The sequence below is a fragment of the Phoxinus phoxinus genome (assembly GCF_949152265.1).
Source record: "Phoxinus phoxinus genome assembly, chromosome: 22".
Lineage (NCBI taxonomy): Eukaryota > Metazoa > Chordata > Actinopteri > Cypriniformes > Leuciscidae > Phoxinus > Phoxinus phoxinus.
This window is the reverse complement of record NC_136897.1, coordinates 13,814,280-13,835,401: the sequence shown is the minus strand read 5'-3', so window position 1 is coordinate 13,835,401 and position 21,122 is coordinate 13,814,280. Positions and strand designations below refer to the sequence as shown.

The following is a 21,122-nucleotide window of genomic DNA, read 5'->3' as shown; positions in this document are numbered from 1 at the left end:
TAGTTGTAAAAATCGAATCATGCACATGCAGCCAATAAAACAATATTAGATTTACTTACTATTGAAGTATGGTTCTGTGATTCTGTTTAATTTTTCTACAATTATAGTTGCCTTGTTTGACTATTACATGTTTAATTTACACTGTTGCTAATTTTTGTCACATTTATTCGTCAAGAAAAGTTTTGTCCTCTACTCAAAAAGATCCGTTAACTGATTTTTACTGGTTCAGTCAAGACATTGGGCCCTATTTTAACGATCTAAGCGTATGGTCTAAAGCGCCCTTAGGCGTGTCTCAATCTACTTTTGCTAGTATAACGATGGGAAAAATGGATGGCGCGCCCGGCGCATGGCCTAAAATGATTGAAATTAATCATAGTCATCTCCCATTCTCTTTAAAAGCCAGTTGCGCTTGTGCCATGGCGGATTCACTATTTACATGGCGGAATTTGCAAGTGGAAAAACTGAACGCTTCTCTAGCGAGGAAATGGATCTGCTCGTGCGTGGGGTTAAAGACCATCTACGGGACAAAGTGTACACGCGTTGCGGATCCACCTATAGGCGCACATTACTAACGTGCTCTTTAAATAAGAAAATAAAATATTGCGCCATTGACTTTAGACCAGTTTTCAGTTGGTAAATGGCGCAGTCTATTTCAGTTGCCTCAAAATAGCAACGTGCGCCTGGCAACACACCTCGTTTTCAGACCAGCACGCGCAAATGCATTTGCTATTTAAACAACGTAGCGCGGAGCGTGGGAGCGGAGCACGCTCGGGAGCCAGGCTTTCTTGAGCCCTTTCTCAAGCATCACTTGCTAGCTCTCCAGCTCTCAGGCCAGACCTGGAAACCCACTCTGTGGCTGTGGATTCTTCCGATCTGCCAGAGAACATGTTATTGGCCTGATCTAGGCAGTTTCAGTATCCTTCATATTTCATATGGACAGAAAAATGAAATATGGGCAATATCTGCTTCCTCTTCTGTCGCCTTCTGTGGGATGGGGCTTGAAAAAGTATCAATATGCTTCACGTTGAATCACATTTATATTGGAAATGCCATTTTGGCACTTCCCTTGGGAAAGGGAAATGTCCCATTGTGCTTGGACAACTTCTGCCCCCTTTCATCAAGGCCAGCCTGCGCCACCCCCTCTGCCCCCTGGTTATCTGATGTTCTCTGCGCACATTGTTCTAAACTCAGAGTTGCAGAGAGGAAGTGGCACAAAAGGTTTGTATCAATCCCTCCTCTCTTCTCTGTTTGTCTCTACTGCTAAAATGACTTATCATCACAACAAATTAACAATTCGTCTGAATCTCGCACACTTTTCAAAACCTTATCTCTTCTTAACCCTCCTTCTCCATCAAACCTTAATAGCTGACGATATTGCCACATTCTTCATAAATAAAACAACCACCATTAGCGGCCAATTCTCCAAACCACAACCTGACACACACATCTTAGTAGATAACACATTCGTAGATAACACATTCTCCCCTCCTTTTCTCTGCTCTCGGAGGCAGAAGTCTCCAAATTCCTCCTTTCCAATCGCCCTACCTGTCCACTTGATCTAATTCTCACTAACCTAGCCATTTCATCCTCAGTTGTACCCACACTAACTCACATCATCAACACATCTCTTCACACTGGCACCTTTCCCACACCATTTAAGCAGGCTTGGGTAACCCCACTGCTTAAGAAACCCACTCTAAATCCAGCACATCTGGAAAATTACAGACCGGTATCCCTCCTTCCATTCATTGCAGAAAAACTTGAACGAGTTGTTTTCAACCAAATCTCTGCTTTTCTTACACAGAACAACCTCCTGGACAACAACCAGTCTGGTTTCAAAAGCGGCCACTCAACTGAGACTGCCCTCCTCTCGGTTATTGAAGCTTTGAGGCCGGCAAGAGCAGCTTCCAAATCCTCAGTTCTCATCCTGCTGGATCTGTCTGCTGCTATTTACACAGTTAACCACAAAATACTCCTGTCAATCCTAAAGACGAAGGGTATCTCAGGAACCGCACTTCAATGGTTCAAGTCTTACCTCTCAGGTAGGTCCTTCAGGGCGTCGTGGAGGGGTGAGGTGTCTAAGTCGCAACATCTAGCTACCGAGGGTGCCTCAGGGCTCAGTGTTTGGACCACTTCTCTTCTCCATCTACATGTCATCACTGGAATCATGTTATTCAGAAACATGTTTTTTTCCCTATCACTGTTATGCTGACGACACACAACTCTACCTCTCATTCCAACCAGAGGATCTGACGGTAGCTGCTCACATCTCTCCCTGCCTTACAGACATTTCTTGCTGAATTAAGGACCACCACCTTCAACTAAACCTTGAGAAGACAGAGCTGCTTGTGGTCCTAGCCAACCCAACACTACACAACTTCTCCATTCAGCTAGGTTTGTAATCCATAACTCCATCAGGGTCAGCCAGGAACCTTGGAGTTGTGATTGATGATCAATTAAACTTCACAGACCACATTGCTAGAACTGCCCGGTCCGGCAGATTGGCCTTATACAACATTAGGAGGATCAGGCCCTTCCTATCGGAACATGCTACACAACTCCTTGTCCAAGCTCTTGTTCTATCCAGACTGGACTATTGTAATGTTCTCTTGACAGGCCTTCCAGCATGCACTGTCAAACCTCTGCAACTGATCCAGAATGCTGAAGCTAGAGTGGTCTTTAACTAGCCGAAGCGAGCACGTCACACCTCACCTCAAAAATTGCACTGGTTGCCAATTGCCGCTCGCATCAAATTCAAGGCACTGATGTTTGCCTACAGAACAACCACTGGCTCTCCTCCCTTTAACCTAAACTCATTACTCCAGACTTACGTGCCCTCCAGAAGCTTGCGTTCTGCAAATTAATGGCGCCTCGTGGTGCCATCACAAAATCACTTACACGGACATTCACCTGGACTGTTCCCAGCTGGTGGAATGACCTCCCTAACTCAACCCGAGCTGCTGAGTAAGTACACATTTTCAAGAAACTACTGCAGACAAAACTGCTTAATTGGAGGCTGCATCAATCTGTTTCCTTATATGGAAATGTTATCGTTTGATGGCTCAATCGGACTAAAACGCCTTCATGTGAACCCCTTAGCTCGATCCGAATGAAATTTCGATCGGATTGGAAGGGGTGGTTTATTCATTTTCTAATCTGATCGAGAGGACTAAACACTTGATCAAATGGAAAACTGAAAAGAGTATGCCGTGTGACATATGACGCAAGGAACCAGCTGCAGTTAAATAATGTCATAAATTACTGAAAAAAATCAATTCTGAATAGAAGCTTGTTACATATTGTTATCACTTTTTTTGGCATTGTAAACACTACGGTTGGATTCATCAATTAATTAATTCCAATTGAAACAAAAGGTGTGCATGTAAACATAGTCAGTGAGGTTGAAGCAAGATGAAATAAAGAGCTAGATTTAGATGCAGCAGTACGTTTATTATTAAAGGAACCGTATGTAAGATTGTGGCCAAGACTGGTACTGCAATCACTTTCAAATTACTGTAGAGCGGTGTATTTCTTACATATGGTTCCTTTAAAAATAAAAAAGGAAGCAAAACTCTCAGTAAATCTCAGAATCCAAAGGAACAGAAAAGCAAAATAATAATGATGAGAACGGACTGAGACTGAAGCAAAAACAAGGCTATAAACATACAGGTGAACAAATCAACGAAATGAACAGCAGGTGTGACACAACCAAATCAATGCGAAACCATGGAAACAAAACACTAATAGGCTATAGGAAACCAAACTGAAACACACCCAAAACAGACATTAAACAAGATGACCAATTTATATATATTATTAGTGGACTGTAGTAGAATATCAGGTTAGGGTTAGATGTTAGGGTTATATAAGACTGACCCGTTACAGCTTTGTGTGTATATATATATATATATATATATATAATATTATATATGTACATAAACAGTATATAATATATAGAATATTTGTACTTTGAACAATTAATTTGTCACTGCATAACCACAGATTCATTCTGATCTGATGTCAAGAAAAGTTTGGTCATCTTCTCAAAATGATTGGTTGGCTGATTGTTACCCTTGTAGGTTCAGTCAAGACATTTACTTTTAAAAAATGACATTAATTCATAAAAGATGAAACAACAAAAAAAGTTCAAACAAAAATAGCTGTTCTCTTCCTTATGTTTAATTTCAGCAAACACCTAATTTTTTACAGTGTACTTTATATCATAATATTAGCTTTGGGGATAATATTATTGTACAAGCAGTCTAAAGACTTAGGAGTCAAAGCCGCATTGCAGGATATTTGAACATAAAATATTCTTCTCATTTTAATTACATTAAAAATAAAAAGACTTATAAAACCCTCTGAACTATCATAACTTGCCAATCTTCACTAGCAACAACTTTTTAGTCAAGACCTTCATCAAGCATTTGATCAATCAGAATATTTCAAATGAAATTAGTAAATATATATTTTAAATAAAGTGAAATAATAATGTAATTAAACGAAAAAGAAAAATGTCATTATTTAGTTTACTTCAACTTTGCAACTACATGTCAACTAATTCTCATTAGAGTATAGGGCATATGTCGAACGTCGCATGACGAAACCGGAAACCTGGTCTCATCGCATCCGCTTGTCATAGAAAGTGTTAACAGCCGTATGAACTGACGCCGATATCTATGGAATTTTAAGGTAATCAGCTAACCTACCTATCTCACTTTGTTATTGCCGTTTTATTCTATTTAAATATCTTAACGTTAGTGTGGAGATTTTTTTATTTTTTTTTACTTTTAAATATCGATCTTCACATGCGAGGGACATTGGTTATGATCATCTTTGCTCGCTCCTTTTAAGTTATCTTGAGTAAAACAGTAAAAAAATGCATGAAGCACATACAAAAGACCTGAACCGGAACCGATGCGTTCTGTTTTCCGGTTTCGTAATGCGACGTTCGACATATACCCTATTAGTGGACTGTAGTAGAATGTCAGGTTAGGGTTAGATGTTAGGGTAAGTAGAATAAGTTGACATGAAGTTGCAAAGTTATTTATAGTCAGCAGAACGTCTGTTGGAGGACCATCAATATAAAGTGTTAGCAGATTAAGCAGTCAGTCTACTAATAATCTAATGATGGGTATTTGAGATGTAGTTGCAAAGTAACTTAGACAGTAGTTAGTACAGTCATTACAAATACCTTCTTGGGGTTGGATGCTTCATTCCCAGCCATCACTGAGCCATGCTTCATGATAAACATGGCTTTACCCATGTGTTTTATCCACTTGATTCAGTAGATTTGGTGTATGCTGATAGGATTATGATCATTTCAATGTGAGCCTTTGTCCCAAAGCAGTGCACAGCTCACCCACAGCACCACACTTAATTTGTATATAGCATCAACAGTGCATTGAACTAGATCTATACTATTATAATGTATCTTTTTATCTGACATACCTGCCTCTTCCACTTCCTCCCCATCCTCTTCCTCTTCTGCATTAAGTGTCGAAGGTTCTTCAGAACCGACTTCCTCCATTAAGATCCTCTCCGTCTCTGCAGTCTAGCACATAACACCAGAGTACCTTATTATCTTTATCAACACATTCAACTGATTTTACATTATTATTCTATTAGTAACCTAGCCATTATGCATTTGCCTCATTTGTGATTGCAATTCGATTTTTCATGTATTTACAAAGCTACTAATCCATATACACGACCATTTAAAGGTTTGGGGTTGGTACTTTAATTATTATTTTTTTTAAACAGTCTATTTTGCTCACCAAGGCTGCATTTATTTGTTAGTAATACAATAAACCATTATTTTAAAATAAATTCTCTTTTTTTTTTTTTTGCTTTCTATTTATCAAAGAATCCTGAAAAATCAAATCGGCTTATTAGAATGATTTCTGAAGCATCATGTGACACTGAAGACTGGAGAAATGACTGCTGAAAAGTCAGCTTTGCTGTTACAGAAATGCATTTAAAGTTAAAATTAAAGTTCTTTTAAATTTAAACAATTTTACAATTTAAAAGAACTTTAATTTTAACTTTAAATGCATTTCTGTAACAGCAAAGCTGACTTTTCAGCAGTCATTTCTCCAGTCTTCAGTGTCACATGATGCTTCAGAAATCATTCTAATAAGCCGATTTGATTTTTCAGGATTCTTTGATAAATAGAAAGCAAAAAAAAAAAAAAGAGAATTTATATGAAATAGAAACACTATAAATATCTTTAATGTCACATTTGATCAATTTAATCCATCCTTGTTGAATAAAAATATGAATTTGTTAAAAACAAAAACTTACCATTTCCAAACCTTTGAAAAGTAGAGTACATTTATAAAGATTGAATATCATTTTTACCTTCAGTGCCTCAAGTTGGGCTAAACGGCATCGCTGCAGCAAATCTACAAACAGGTATATGAGTAGTGCCTAAAAGAAAATGAATCAACATTAATTGTGAATCACTCATTGCAGACACAATGTTATTGAATTTTGAGAGAAAATTTTGGGGAAAAATGTCTGTTAGTTTTGAAGCCATTAGTAGTCAGTGTGCTCTGGTTAATTTAAGTGTATACTGTATGTGTGTAGGTCTTTATGAATAGTTGTCATTCCAAATCTGCTGAACATATTCTGTATGTTCAGAGGCCATTGGTTTGGAGTCAGAGTGAACTGGTTTGGAGTCAATGCATATTTTGTTTCTACAATTAACCTGCCACCAAACTATTTGTGTTGAAAGAGAACAAAAGTTATAAAAGAGAAACTGACTTTTGAAAAGAATCAAAAACAACAGCATAAGGGAGTTTTTCAAAGCAGCAAGCGTTTTAATTGAGACATATTTTACAATAAGTCTCTCTTAAATGTCAAACAAGACAAATGTCAGTCGCAATGTCATGTTATTATCAAAAAGAAATATCTGCTTAAGAACTATACTTTGAAGTCAAAATCAACTCTATCAAATGTCATAAAATGGTTCAATAAAAGAGGAAGATGAAAATAGGAATAGAAAACGGAGCCACCTTATAATTTCCAGAAGAAACAGAGCTGTTTTTAAAAACCACATCTCTTTTGAAATGTTAAACTAGTGTGAAATTAAGCCAAGAATGCAAAACTGCCAAACAATGTCAGAATAAACAAATACAACAAGGGAAAAAGAACAAACTTCTTACCTGCACTAGAAAGCCTATAAGAAAGGAGATCAGGAAAGGCACCAGACCTGCCCGAGCAATCGTTACCGGCAGTCCTGCAAAAAGCACATTATCTGAAGAGTTTGTCATGGCAGAATCTGCTGTATTCTGAATTTATCGGCAAGGCCTTATATTAAAGCAAACATATTCAGCCACTCATATCAGATATTATCTCTAGACTGAATTATTTGATGGTGGTAATTTTATTATGGCTAGAAGAGCACTTTAAAATGATTTAACTCAGATAGGAGGAAATGAAAAGAAAAATGTATTTTTTAACAACTATTAAATCTCACTGAAAACAGAACAGTTAAATTCAATGCACCATGTAATTGCGGTGTCTTATAAATATATATATCTGCTACTGTTCAGACCATAAAGCCTGGGTATATCATTAACGAAACAGAATATAGACTAGTCTTGCTGAAAACCCATCGAGAAATTATGTTTAACTTCATTTTGACTGCTAATGGTCTCATGCATGGATTTTATTCCTTCCTTTCCCATTCCAATAGTTAATTAAAGAAAATAAGTCCTTCAGCAGTGCTTTTTTTTTTTTTTTTGAACTGCTGTGGATCAGAAGATCTGTCTTACGTGCTGTGCAAAAAAATAACAATTACTCTATGTGATTTCAGCATAATGCCATTTGTTATATTTTGAATTGCACACTGAGCTTTTACATACCCAGGATCCCGGTCCCCAGTATTGTAGCTATTGTTAAAAAATCTGTGGAGAGATAACATGTATTATTTATGTTGAATATAAGAAAACAAAATGAATGTATGCATTTATAACACTCATCATCTGTGGACAACAGGGAACCTGAACATATTAACAGAAATTATTTAAAACTTTGATATAAAAAATAACATAATTTTCCAATGATCTAGCCTATATTTTGTGTTTGTTGCCAATGGTAAACATAGTGTTGTGATGTACATCATACTCTCAGATAAAATTGTTTTAGTTGAAAGTTGAATTTTCACCATCATTACCAGTCTTCAGTGTCACATCATTCAGCTCAAGAAAAATCTCTTATTATCAATATCAATGTTAAAAGCAGTTGTGCTGCGCTTAACATTTTTGTGGAAATGTGTTAATTTATAGAAATGTCAAAAGAACCGCATTTATTTGAATTATAAATGGTTTAACTGTCAACTTTTTTAGTTTAACTATTCTTACTGACCCCATACCTTTGAACAGTAGGCCTAGTGTTATTTCAGTTCGGATTTTAGTAGTATTGTTTAGGTTATACATTTTCAGTATACAGGTATTATTTCAGTTTGGGTGCTAAAAATATATAATGAACATTTCTGAAAACAGATCGAGCCAGACCAAATAACGTTACTAGCGGGCGCAATCGCGGAATTCAGTCATGAACATTTAATTTAGGCTATATAATGCAGAATTTGGCAATTTTTGGATGAATACAACAGTAGGAGTGTGAACTTACGTCTGTGAATATTAAAGCTAAAAGCCTGCTATTTATATGAAGTCTGCATGTTTAGCGCATCTCTGTGTGAAAGAACGCGGCACGCGAACCGTTTAAGTTAACAGAGTCTGTAAATAAGCACGAGATGTTCGTGGTGTTTTTTTCTTCGTCTGCCGTCTCGCAATATATGAGAACATAAAGCCATGGACTTTATCTCCAGATCTGCTCTGAGAGTCACTTCAGCCTTTCACCATTTAATTTGATAAAACTATCGTAATATCATACATGCACGACGCACCAAAGATATGCAGTGCAGCTAACTTACACTGCACACACAGGTCAACTCAATCAAAGGTCTTCACGACAACCCGTCAAAATAAAAGTTCGGTTTAACATATAAAATCAATTATAAAATAAATATTACTATTGTACTGTAGAATGTACTTCTTCTCACAATAATAATAGTAGTAATGATTATGTATATATATAATTAGATAAATAAAGTTTTAATAATTGATGTAACATAACTTATCTTATAATTAACATTAATATGTCATATATTAAATCAATTATTAAAACTTTATTTTTAAAGGAATAAACACAATTATTCTTCCATGTTTTAATTTTAACAGTAAACTGCTGTGCTGCACATAGAAAATTAATTTTTACACATTTTAATTTCTACATTTAAAAAATATTAATTTTAAAAAAGATTAGCCTTCATTTCATTACCACCTATTATTGCAACAATTTTTTTTTAAGTTATTTTTTTATGAATTTAATTGATTAGACATGCTTCTTGATTATTAAAATTTAATTCAACCATTAAAATGGGAGGGGAAAAAAATGACAGAATAAAGCGCATTTCATATGACCCTAAATATTAAACTTTTGTTAAACTGTATATGTTATATAATTTCAATTAATTAGACATGTTTTTGATTACAAGAGTACAAACTGTAGCAACAATATGCTTAATCACTGTTATAATGAGTGGGTCCTTTTCTCCCCACTCAAATTTTCTCCCCTCTAAGGGATCCCCTGGCCCCCAAAAGTTTGAGAACCCCTGCTTTTATACAAATGTGTTCCATGGGTAAAAAAATGGTGGGACACACAAGATGCCAGCAGCCAATTACAGGAATGCAATAACTGCCATCTCCTCATCGGAAAGGGATAAATGTACCCTTTTAACAAACACTCCTTGAGTCTCTGGCCTGTACTGTCATGGTTAAATTCCAGGCTGGTGCCCCGAAATCAGAGAAGAATAGTGTCATCTGACACTCTCACTCACACCTTTGGTGTGCCAACACGCAAAACATATCTGGTGCCATATGTGAAAACCCCTACATACTGGTGCCTTGTGGTGTAAAGTTAAACTGATACAGGTATAAAAACTTTGATGAAGTAAAACATCCTTCCTATCAAACCATCACAATGTCTCCTCTTATAACAGCTCAACTTTTTCAGCTATAACCTGAGGTGGCAGTCAAGATTTACATGTGTGCGCTTGTACGGTGTAATGAGAGAGAATATCACCACAGCAAATGCTGGAAGAACTGTGCAGCGTAGACGAGAAAAAAACCCTGAGCATAAACACTCGCCTAATTACAAAAATTACGCCACGGCTCTTTGATGCATATTAATAAGATGCTTCTGATTAGCCTCTCACAGAGAAATAACAGCGGCAGTCACGAATGAGAAGCCAAACTGAAAAGTTCAAATTGACTTTGCTGACACTACAGATAGCATTTGATTTTCCAATTACAGTGTAAATGTTTGGGCAGGATTAGTTACAGATGCACGAATATCATCGGGGAATAAACACTTATTGTTAAAATGGAAAAACGATCCTTGAAGGCTTTTTATCTGCCTCGAAGTACAACAAACCACCAGGTATTCTCGTCAACGGGGAGTGATATTAGCTTTCGAGTCTAAAAATACCACATAAAAAAAAGTGTTATCAGTAAAGCAGCATGGCCCATCATCAGGCCCCTGAATGAACTTTCAGCTCAGAGCTATAAGTTTGTATAATAATATGACACACACCAGGAAATTAAATTTGAGAGATGAAAGAGGTTCGTCAATGCCGTAAGCTAGTAAATAACAGAAAGAACAAGTCCTCCTCGTTTCGGTAAAGCTCGTAAATGGACAAATTTGATTAATTGACAAAATGCCTGAAATACTGTATACAATATTTGCAGGCAGAATTATGGGGCAGCTATTTGCAGATTTAAATTACGCCCACACTCACAGTCAAGATGATGGATGACAATAAGTAAGTACAGAAGTAGCAAAGTAACTATGATGGCATTTTAATGACACTGATATCAGCCGCTCTGGCAACTGGCCAAGTCAAGGAACATTCTTGCACAGACATTTAATCTAGATATCACTAGTTTTGCTGGAGAACGTGCTTTCCTCCAGGTCTCTCATATTAGGTCTGATTAATGGATGGTTGTTGAAGTTTTATGTACTTGCACTATAAACCTCATTTCTGGAAATCACAATGCAGACATTAATTGTGTTATTGGCTTGCTAAAATCCACTTAGGGATATAAAACAGGAGAAAAATTGAAGACACTATGAAAATTATGCCTGATGTACAAACAACAGGAACTGTCAAGTTTATACACGTTTCTGGTTGATGGCCGGATCAAGCTACAAATTCAAGCAGTTTACACATAAAATAGGCCTAAAAGGTTTATGCAGCTGTCACATAATGCTGCTACACTGCCAAAGACAACATCTGATGGCTTTCTACTGAAACTAAACAACACAACAGCATGTGCAGCTGTAACCAGAAAGAAAGCAGGGTATCTTTATATTGCCATTTAAAAGAATAGTTCAAAAATAAAACAAACCCCAAAATAAACCTGTATGGTTTTCTTTTCTGTGATGAACCAAAGAGGAAATGTAACGAATATTAATGCTTCTTTTTCTCACAATGAAAGTAAACAGATACCAGGTCCTGGTATCTACAATCAAGCACCATATAAGCACTATATATATATATATATATATATATATATATATATATATATATATATATATATATATATATATATAGAGAGAGAGAGAGAGAGAGTGGAGAAAACAAGTATTTGATGCACTGCCGACTTTGCAGGTTTTCCTACTTGCAAAGCATGTCTGTTTTTTTAATCATAGGTACTCTTCAACTGTGAGAGACGGAATCTAAAACAAAAATCCAGAAAATCTCATTGTATGATTTTTAAATAATTAATTTGCATTTTATTGCATGACATAGGTATTTGATCAGCTACCAACCAGTAAGAATTCCAGCTCTCACAGACCTGTTAGTTTTTTTTTAAGAAGCCCTCCTGTTCTCCACTCAATACCTGTATTAACTGCACCTGTTTGAACTCGTTACCTGTATAAAAGACACCTGTCCACACACTCAATCAAACAGACTCCAACCAGAGAATGTCTAATAAGGGGAGAAGTTTCATTCTCGCTACACTTCCGGCTTCTGACTGGTTGCAGTTCCACTCTGATTCCATATGAGGGCGCTCACAGGACGAGTGCAGAATGAAGGGAGGTTTATGGAGCTATACCCCTCAAAATCCACTTTTCTCAGGATATAATTTTTTGTCTAGTAATTTGTATTCGAAAGGAGATGCAAAGAAATTATACATTGCTGGGTGTTAGATTTTTTTAGAGTCACTTATTTGCTTTGAAAAGTCTTTTAAAATTTCAATGACGTCATACACATCGTACGACCAGAGATACTGCTTTACGGCAATCCTTCAGTCACTTTGGTGCTTTCGGGCTCTGCACTTTCTTTTCTCTCGAGGCATCGACAACACAGCTGACAGGTAAATACACGTGCTAGAAGAGTTATTGCTAGAAGACATTCTGGTCCCGCTTCGGATGCCACGATGCCATCAAGCGGTATCTCTAGTCGTAATCAGTTCATTAGCAGAATGCTAGCGTGTTATGGGCAACAACAACTCAACCTGTAAGAAATCGAAAGGACATAAGTACTCGTTCATTCAACTTTCGACCTATATCCCATGTTGAACTTGCAAAACCTACAATCAAATCTGAGATTTCTCAACGGCAATCGGGTGAAAGAGACAAATTTAGCCGTCTAGCTCCATCGACTCCCATTCATTTTGCACTCGGGGGCGATCGCCCCCAGTGGAACTCTGGTGGAACTACAACCAAAATTTGGTACAATAGGACTTAATAGGGAGTGGGCAGGCTCTCCGTAGACGGGCTCTGATCCAACCTCTCCACAATGGCCAAGACCAGAGAGCTGTGTAAGGACATCAGGGATAAAGTTGTAGACCTGCACAAGGCTGGGCTATAGGACAATAGGCAAGCAGCTTGGTGAGAAGGCAACAACTGTTCTCATAATTGAACTTCTTTCAATTATTAGAAAATGGAAGAAGTTCAAGATGATGGTCAATCTCCCTCGGTCTGGGGCACCATGCAAGATTTCACCTCGTGGGGCATCAATGATCATGAGGAAGGTGAGGGATCAGCCCAGAACTACACGGCAGGACCTGGTCAATGACCTGAAGAGAGCTGGGACCACAGTCTCAAAGAAAACCATTAGTAACACACTACGCCGTCATGGATTAAAATCCTGCAGCGCACGCAAGGTCCCCCTGCTCAAGCCAGCGCATGTCCAGGCCCGTCTGAAGTTTGCCAATGACCATCTGGATGATCCAGAGGAGGAATGGGAGAAGGTCATGTGGTCTGATGAGACATAAATAGAGCTTTTTGGTCTAAACTCCACTCGCCGTGTTTGGAGGAAGAAGGATGAGTAGCAACCCCAAGAACACCATCCCGACCGTGAAGCATGGAGGTGGAAACATCATTCTTTGGGGATGCTTTTCTGCAAAGGGGACAGGACGACTGCACCGTATTGAGGGGAGGATGGATGGGGCCATGTATCACGAGATCTTGGCCAACAACCTCCTTCCCTCAGTAAGAGCATTGAAGATGGGTCGTGGCTGGGTCTTCCAGCATGACAACGACCCGAAACACACAGCCAGGGCAACTAAGGAGTGGCTCCGTAAGAAGCATCTCAAGGTCCTGGAGTGGCCGAGCCAGTCTCCAGACCTGAACCCAATAGAAAATCTTTGGAGGGAGCGTAAAAGTCCGTATTGCCCAGTGACAGCCCCGAAACCTGAAGGATCTGGAGAAGGTCTGTATGGAGGAGTGGGACAAAATCACTACTGCAGTGTGTGCAAACCTAGTCAGGAACTACAGGAAACGTATGATCTCTGTAATTGCAAACAAAGGTTTCTGTACCAAATAGTTTCTGTACCAAAGTTCTGCTTTTTTGATGTATCAAATACTTATGTCATGCAATACAATGCAAATTAATTACTTAAAATCATACAATGTGATTTTCAGGATTTTTGTTTTAGATTTCGTCACTCACAGTTGAAGAGTACCTAAAAACTACAGACTTCTACATGCTTTGTAAGTGGGAAAACCTGCAAAATCGGCAGTGTATCAAATACTTGTTCTCCCCACTGTATATATGAAGAGCTCCGATGCAAAAGCCTCTAAAAGCCACGAAAAATGCCTCTAAAAGCCTGTAAAATGCAGTCTGTTGCTAAACTGCGGGACGCGTTTGATAATAAAAAGCTATTAAAAGCACCAAAATCGACGCGGTTCCAAAGGCGGCGCGCGCTCCGAAACACACCGCAACAAGACAAGCAACGTATACTGTACTTTGGGCTTCGTGTGTGCGTCTAAACGATCAAATATACACAAAAATATGTCAAAATGACCATCTTGGAGATTCACTTAAACAGTTTACTTAAATACAGTTTGTCTTAAATGGGTGTAAATAGTTGGGAGAAAATATGATGTGTAATAATGATTAGATATTTATTTTGTCTTAAAGAGGCAGCAGTCTAATAAACCTGCTGACGATTGCTCCATTAATGTGAATCAAACAACAAAAGGCAAAGAGAAAATCAGTCGCAGTTTTTGAATAAATAATTTTGGCTTTTATAAGCTTAAATCTATCTATGATAAACTATGCAGTGTTATTTTACATTTGATTACTTTATTAGATGTCTTTTTAGCACATATTACTCACCTGAACAATGTCAGTATAGATTACTGAAATGAAAGCACTGGGTATATCATTTATATTTGTTTTATTGTATAATTCTTTTGTTTGACCATGTCTGTATATAAAACACAAAAGCCTTAACATACTTAAGGATAATGTTATGTTATACCTGCATAACATACATGTTTTATTTTGTTTTGTTAAAGCATTGCTTTTTCTTTTGCTATAGATATTTGTTTTACATTTCAAAATATAAAGCAATATTAATCATGTTCTAAATAATTGTTCCCCCTTTTTAATATAACAAAAATAACTGATAAGAATACCGTTAAAGTACCGGATCGATAAGCAGTATCGGTAAGAGTAGTAATACCGTTAAAATCTTAACGATACCCATCCCTACCTAGGATGTCATGAGGGTATAAATCATGGGATATTTTTCATTTTTGGGTGTTGACTTTGTAGTGTTTTTTAAGCCATGTTTTAATTTTTTAACCCAAAAATTATTTGTAATCAAACATTAATTGGCGGACCCCCATTGAAGACTCTTGCTTTATTGGCAATGAAAATTGGAATCTCATGTATATTACTAAAAATGATACCCCCTTGTTGTGTGTATTAAAGTTGTGCAATGTCGAATTCATGAAAAAATTAGATGTAGGAATTATTTTGAACAGTTTCCTTTCAAAAAATGCTAGTACATTTCTGGGGCTGTCACAATTCCTCGATTCAATTTGAATGCTTGTTTTTAAAATATCCTCGATTCAATTATTCAATTAAATTCATTATTTACATGTGTGCAGGTTACGTGGCTTCATTCACAGTAGCCTAAATGCTGCTCCACACAAACTCAGTCTTTGCAAGTGCTGTGCTTTGCACGAACGATTCTTATGAGTCGATTCTTTAAAAATAACTCGGACGAGATAGTTCAGAAAACTGGTCTGAATGTGTTTACGAATTATCCAGTTCTTGAGTTCAACACTTTGACTCACTGACCCGTTCGCAGTTTCTCTTTTTCTGCTCTATGGAAGGAACAAAGTCACACGGGGTTGGAACAACAAAGGTGAGTGAATGATGACAGAAATGTCATTTGGGATGAAGTACTCAAATGTCTCAATGATTGGATTTAATAAATCCAATAAGATGCTTGACATATTCGTTTAACTTATACTGTAACTACAACAAACAAAGTCACAAATGCATTGAGATAACACTGAAGAAGATCAAATAATAACTCCTCTGCAATTAAACAACTAGAAAACATGCTTCTCCCATGCAATATGTGTGTGATGTGATGTGCACGTGAACGGAGCATTCAGCAGAGGAGAATGACGTCATGGCACTGTATCTCTGATCTGGACCTGAAGAAGGCAAATCAGGAGTGCTATAAAGACATAACGTGCTCTGTACATGATGTAAAATGGTGTTAAACGTTCAATCCAACGATATAGTGCGGGGTGGATATTTTAGACCTCTGCGTTGCTATCACACATCGATCTCTCCCCTTATACTCACAGCACTGCAGATAAATTAGACTCAGTTTCCAGGGTCTAGCATGGTTTTTCCTTGCGCTTTTGAAAGACACTGGTGTCTCAGTGTTTACTGAGATCTCCTCTGCAGCTGTCGCCATCACTGCATTTATATATTCCATCTCTCGCGTGCATTCCTACTGGAAGCGCGTGATGCTGCGCGTGCGCGTCGACTTCAACCCTGAATTACAATACTGTAATGTTAAGGAAAAAGAAGAATAACAGAAAAGTGAAACTAAAATAAAACGAAAACATTCGTGAAATATTTTAAATCGAATTGTTTTGAAACATTGCGTTATGCAGTTGCTAAGGAATAACTTTAATGAATAGGCCTAATTGGTTAATAAAAAACATTAATAATAATTATTAATTTAAAACAATACATAATATACAATATGCATATGCACATTGCATATAGAAATGGTGTGATACTGTTTATCATGAATTACTGCAGATATAACATTTAATACATATATTTTGGCATTTAAATTTTGTCCTAAAATAATTCACATTTATTAACAGAAATAAACAAAATACTACTTTAGGAGAGTTTCATATGATTGAGAGTGGCATTCCTGAAAGTCATCATAAAGTGTTTAAAAACTTTTGTGTACATGAGCTACATCTATATTCCATGAGCATGCTTTCATCTTTATTTCATTGATTTCTCTTGATAATAAACTTTACCCTTTTATCAGAGCAATTAGATGTTAAATCAAAGAGCTTTACAAGTCAGCATTAGTTTTTTTTAATACTCTCCCCGAAGAGTTTTTAGGGAAGGCGGTGACCTTTTCCGTTTTTCTGTTTATGACTGCAATGATTAAAGACATTTATAACAAAAGAGATTAGAATAACTCTCTCCAGGATTGTCAAATAACAACTAGTGATTATTATTATTATATGCGCGTGAAACAAATATAATGGAATAACAGAGCAGCTGCATGGAAATAAGTAAAACTTTATCTAAAGAAGCATACTTAAATGGCTTGAACCAAGCATGTGAACACAGATATTATGAGACAGATTGTATCATTAAGAGGCTGTCAGAAGCTTATTAAGGCAATTGTAAGACTTGTTCCTATAAGAGGAAACAAATGAACTCTTGAGGAAAATGAAGGAGATTGCTTTAGCCGAAGACAGCATATGTGTGGGGTCATTATTAGTTATGTTAAAGTGCCCCAATGATACTACTGTATTTTAAAGCTTTCTTAATTTTGGCTCCTACAATGGGCCCTGTTTTAACAATCTAAGTGCATGGTCTCTGAAGAAGCTCAGGCTTGGCAGGTACGACGTGAAGAGATTCATGCTTGACAGGCAGCCTGGGCAGGGCCGGCAGGGCAAGGAGCTTGTGCGGCGCCGGCAAGGTTAGGAACTTGGGCACCACAGTCAGGGCAAGGAGCTTGTGCAGTGCCGGCAGGGCAAGGAGCTTGGAACTCAATCACAGCAAAAGCAGCAATCACGGGCGCCTTAGGATAGGTGGCAGATGAGGCGGACCCGTTCTTCCTCCTCCCTCTCCCCGAAGGGGTCATCGGAAGACTGGGGACCTGGCAGTTTGTAAGTTGAATGGGAGGTGGGCCAAGAGGCAGAAGGCCACCCTCTTCCCCACAGTGGTATACATACCGCACAAACTGCCAGAAAGACAGTATCCCCAGCATTTCCATCTCCCAGGCGATGACAGGCTCATTCAGGCCGTTGTTATAAGTGTCTTTAAGCGCAGTGTTGTTAAGGTCGAGCCCCTCTGCAGTGATGACAAACTGGTGGGCAAACTCTTTAACTGTAGACTCCCCTTGGAGAAGAGAAAAGAGCTTGCCATAGCGTTCCATCATCTGATGAGCGGAGGGGCAAGGGCTCTGGAGATGGAAACAAGAAGATGCCCATTCTCTGCTGAGTCCTCTGATGGCTGTTTCGTTCTGTCAGGGTTTGGGTTGGTGGAAGTAGCGAGGACTCAAGTGTAGAGAAATAAGGCTTTTATTAATCAAAAATTAAAACAAAAAACAAACAAAACCTACCCTGAGGGGGAAAACAAGACAGACTTGACTTGGACTGGACTTGGCAACAGGATCTAGGTAGGACACAAGGGGTACATTCGGCGAAAAAACAGCACAGGACTGCAAACACAGGGAGAATAAATAGGGAGAACCATAGACTGTAAAAAAAATATGGACGCAGTGTCCGTGACATCACCCATAGGTTTCTGAAGAGCATTTTTGAGTGAGCGGAGCCGGCCATCGCCATTTTGGCCTCGCGTCACCGCTCGTCACTCCCGGATAACAGAATATGGGCAAAGAGGCGGAGCTGAGGAGCCTGGCTATCTGAAACCACGCCCACCTAGCTCAACGTTATGGAGTTAGCTCAGGCTTGGGAGCTAATGCTATATGCTACTCACAGTACCAAGTCTGCGACTGCACAGGGCTAAAGTGACAGTTGATGATTAAAATCAGAATGCCAATTAAAAAGGTCCTGTTTTTGCCCTTCGAAATATTATAATAGTTAAAAAACATAGCTACAAGTGAGACTGTGTATCGTGATTTTGTACAGCTATTCTGCTAGTTGAAAATGTATCATGCAGTAACTTACAATATTACTCTGAGAGTGTGTGTGACCGTGATTTATGTGCATACATGTCAGTCACTCTTTTATTACAGTCTATGGTCCGTCAGCGCGGCATCGCTCGTCAAGTTCGTAGAGAGCTTTATTATTCAGTCCATTTTAAATTCAGATTTTTGCTGCATCTCAAAGGGTTCAAACCATTGATATATTACCTATGAAGTTCAAGTAAATGCGCTAGAAATCCGCGCTCATTCAAGGATGTGCATTTATTGCATGGACGGAGAAAGCACCGACACCTGCAGGATTTCATCTGACGGTACATAAACATGTTATAATCTCTTCCAGAGCAATGCAGAACGAGTGTAGCCTTATATCTATAGACGTTTTTAAATCTGAAAACTCCAAAAAGCAACGAAATTGTCAGACATCCATTAGTGCATGTTCACAGAGGAAAACAACTGAAATACAGCGCTGGTTGTTCTCTCAAACGATACCCGACGACAACGGCTGAATCCAAAGGCGTGGGCGAAGTAATGGGTGTATTAAATTATATGAAATAATCCCGAAAAAAAGCACAAACACGGCAGAGATGGCAAGTTGAGCAGCTGGAATTTGCTGAGGTGAAGTGACTGCTAACAGCAGACAAACGGCTAGCATTGACATCAGCGGGAATCCACCTGTCACTCAAAAGTGGACACACCCTTAATAATGCAGAACTTTAAATATTGATCAACTAAACGGATAAGTTATAAAAAAAAATCACCCCCCTCACAGTTGTTATGAAGGGCAAAATTAGCTGTATAGACCAACGCCACATAGAGAACCAGGCTGTAAACCTGTTTTTTTCTGCTGTAAAGTTGGGCATTTTAACATGGGGGAGATACAGATTTGACTCACTTCTGCAGCCAGCCTCAAGCGGCCAGTCGATGAATTGCCGTTTAATTCACTTCCGTGTTGGTTTCAGGAGAGAGACAGGGAGGTTGCCGCTTGGAACAAACAAAGAAGGTAACGAGGGAGAACAGGTGTGGCAAATAAATCAATAATCAGGTAACAAGAGGGGCTAGACAATCAACAGGAGAGCACATGGCACAAGGGAACATAACAGCCATGTGCTCACACCAAACATGACAAAAAACATGGCCAGTAAAACAAATCACAAGCCATGTGGTCACACAAAACGAGACATGAACACGCAGCTGTTACGACCCTTCACTGATTTTAAAAGTCTAGGGAGTTTAGAAGGGAAACATTAGGCCACCCGTCAACAACCATTACCATTAAAACACTGGGAAAGCGATTGAGACCATCAGGAAACAGCAGAGTATATGAACACATTTATTGTGTGCAATAATCGGGCATATATATATATATATATATATATGTACATGTATATATATATATATAAAGAGAGAGCAAAGAAAACAGCAATTTAAACAAATAATTATTATTTACTATCAGAACGAAAGAAAAGTCACGAAAACCAAAGCACACTAACAAGACTTAAGTTATAACCCAAAACAAAATCAAAACAAGCATAACAAAAAAATACAGAGCGCACAATCAGGTCAAGTTCACAAAACAAAAGGCCGCCGCCTCTATTTAGGTTATGTGTCCTTTTGTAATTCCCCGGGCTTCCGGTAACAATATGACTGGCTTTCGTCCTCCGACGTCAGTACGCCAAAACCCTCCCCTCAGCTGATTGACAGCAGAGGCAAACCAATCAGCACATCACCTGTAAAAGAGAAAGTAGAAACGGACAGCGACAGAAAACAATAGAAAGAAACGAAAAACTACAAAGAACTCCCAAACCACACATCTTGATGTCACATAATAACGTAACAGCAGCCAATGAGAACACTCATAAGCCACGTGTTCACACAAACCATGACAACATGAAAGCACACAGCTTATGTGAAACAAGCTGTGTGCTACACAGCACAAGACAAAACAAGACATGAAAGCACATGAAACAAGGCACACAGACAAGACAAAACAGGAGTGTCAGGGCTCTGTCACAAAACCAAGAAATAGACGTGACAGAAGCCTGACAGAAGTAAGACTGGAATTGCCGGCGACTCGTTTCAGGCCGTTCAGAATCGATTCTTTCTTTTAGGAGACAATAACTCCATTAATTGTGCACTTTGATCTTTGCAAACCTTTTACATTCACAAAAAGCTATATTACACACTACAAGAAAGGTAATATCCAAAAAATTATCATAGGGGCATTTTAACACAAGGTAATTTCCAGCTGCCATCAGAATCACATTACACATTACAAAATACTACTTGACAGAAAAATGCAGCTTATCATTCTCAAGGTAGTGAAATTGTCTGAGAGAGAAATGAAAAGAGATTGATGATCAAATA

General features: G+C 38.2%; 1 protein-coding gene across 5 annotated transcripts in view; it reads right to left on the bottom strand.

Annotated features, from left to right (window-relative positions):
• LOC306990424 (uncharacterized protein) overlaps positions 1 to 16,353 on the bottom strand; it is a 142,070-nt gene extending 125,717 nt beyond the window's left edge. For 4 of the 5 annotated variants that reach the window (XR_013795869.1, XM_079597245.1, XM_079597244.1 and 1 more), the window contains exons 1-5: positions 16,190 to 16,335; positions 7,869 to 7,910; positions 7,167 to 7,240; positions 6,361 to 6,429; positions 5,452 to 5,554 (exon numbers count right to left, since the gene is read on the bottom strand). Coding sequence is in view for 4 of the 5 variants with exons in the window: in XM_079597245.1 (XP_079453371.1) it covers positions 5,452 to 5,554; positions 6,361 to 6,429; positions 7,167 to 7,240; positions 7,869 to 7,910; positions 16,190 to 16,325 (424 nt within the window). In the remaining variant the exon portion in view is untranslated. Of the gene's footprint in view, positions 1 to 5,451; positions 5,555 to 6,360; positions 6,430 to 7,166; positions 7,241 to 7,868; positions 7,911 to 16,189 lie in introns of all 5 variants that reach the window. The other variant, XM_079597246.1, reaches the window with a different exon arrangement.
• Between the last annotated feature and the right edge of the window lie 4,769 nt (positions 16,354 to 21,122).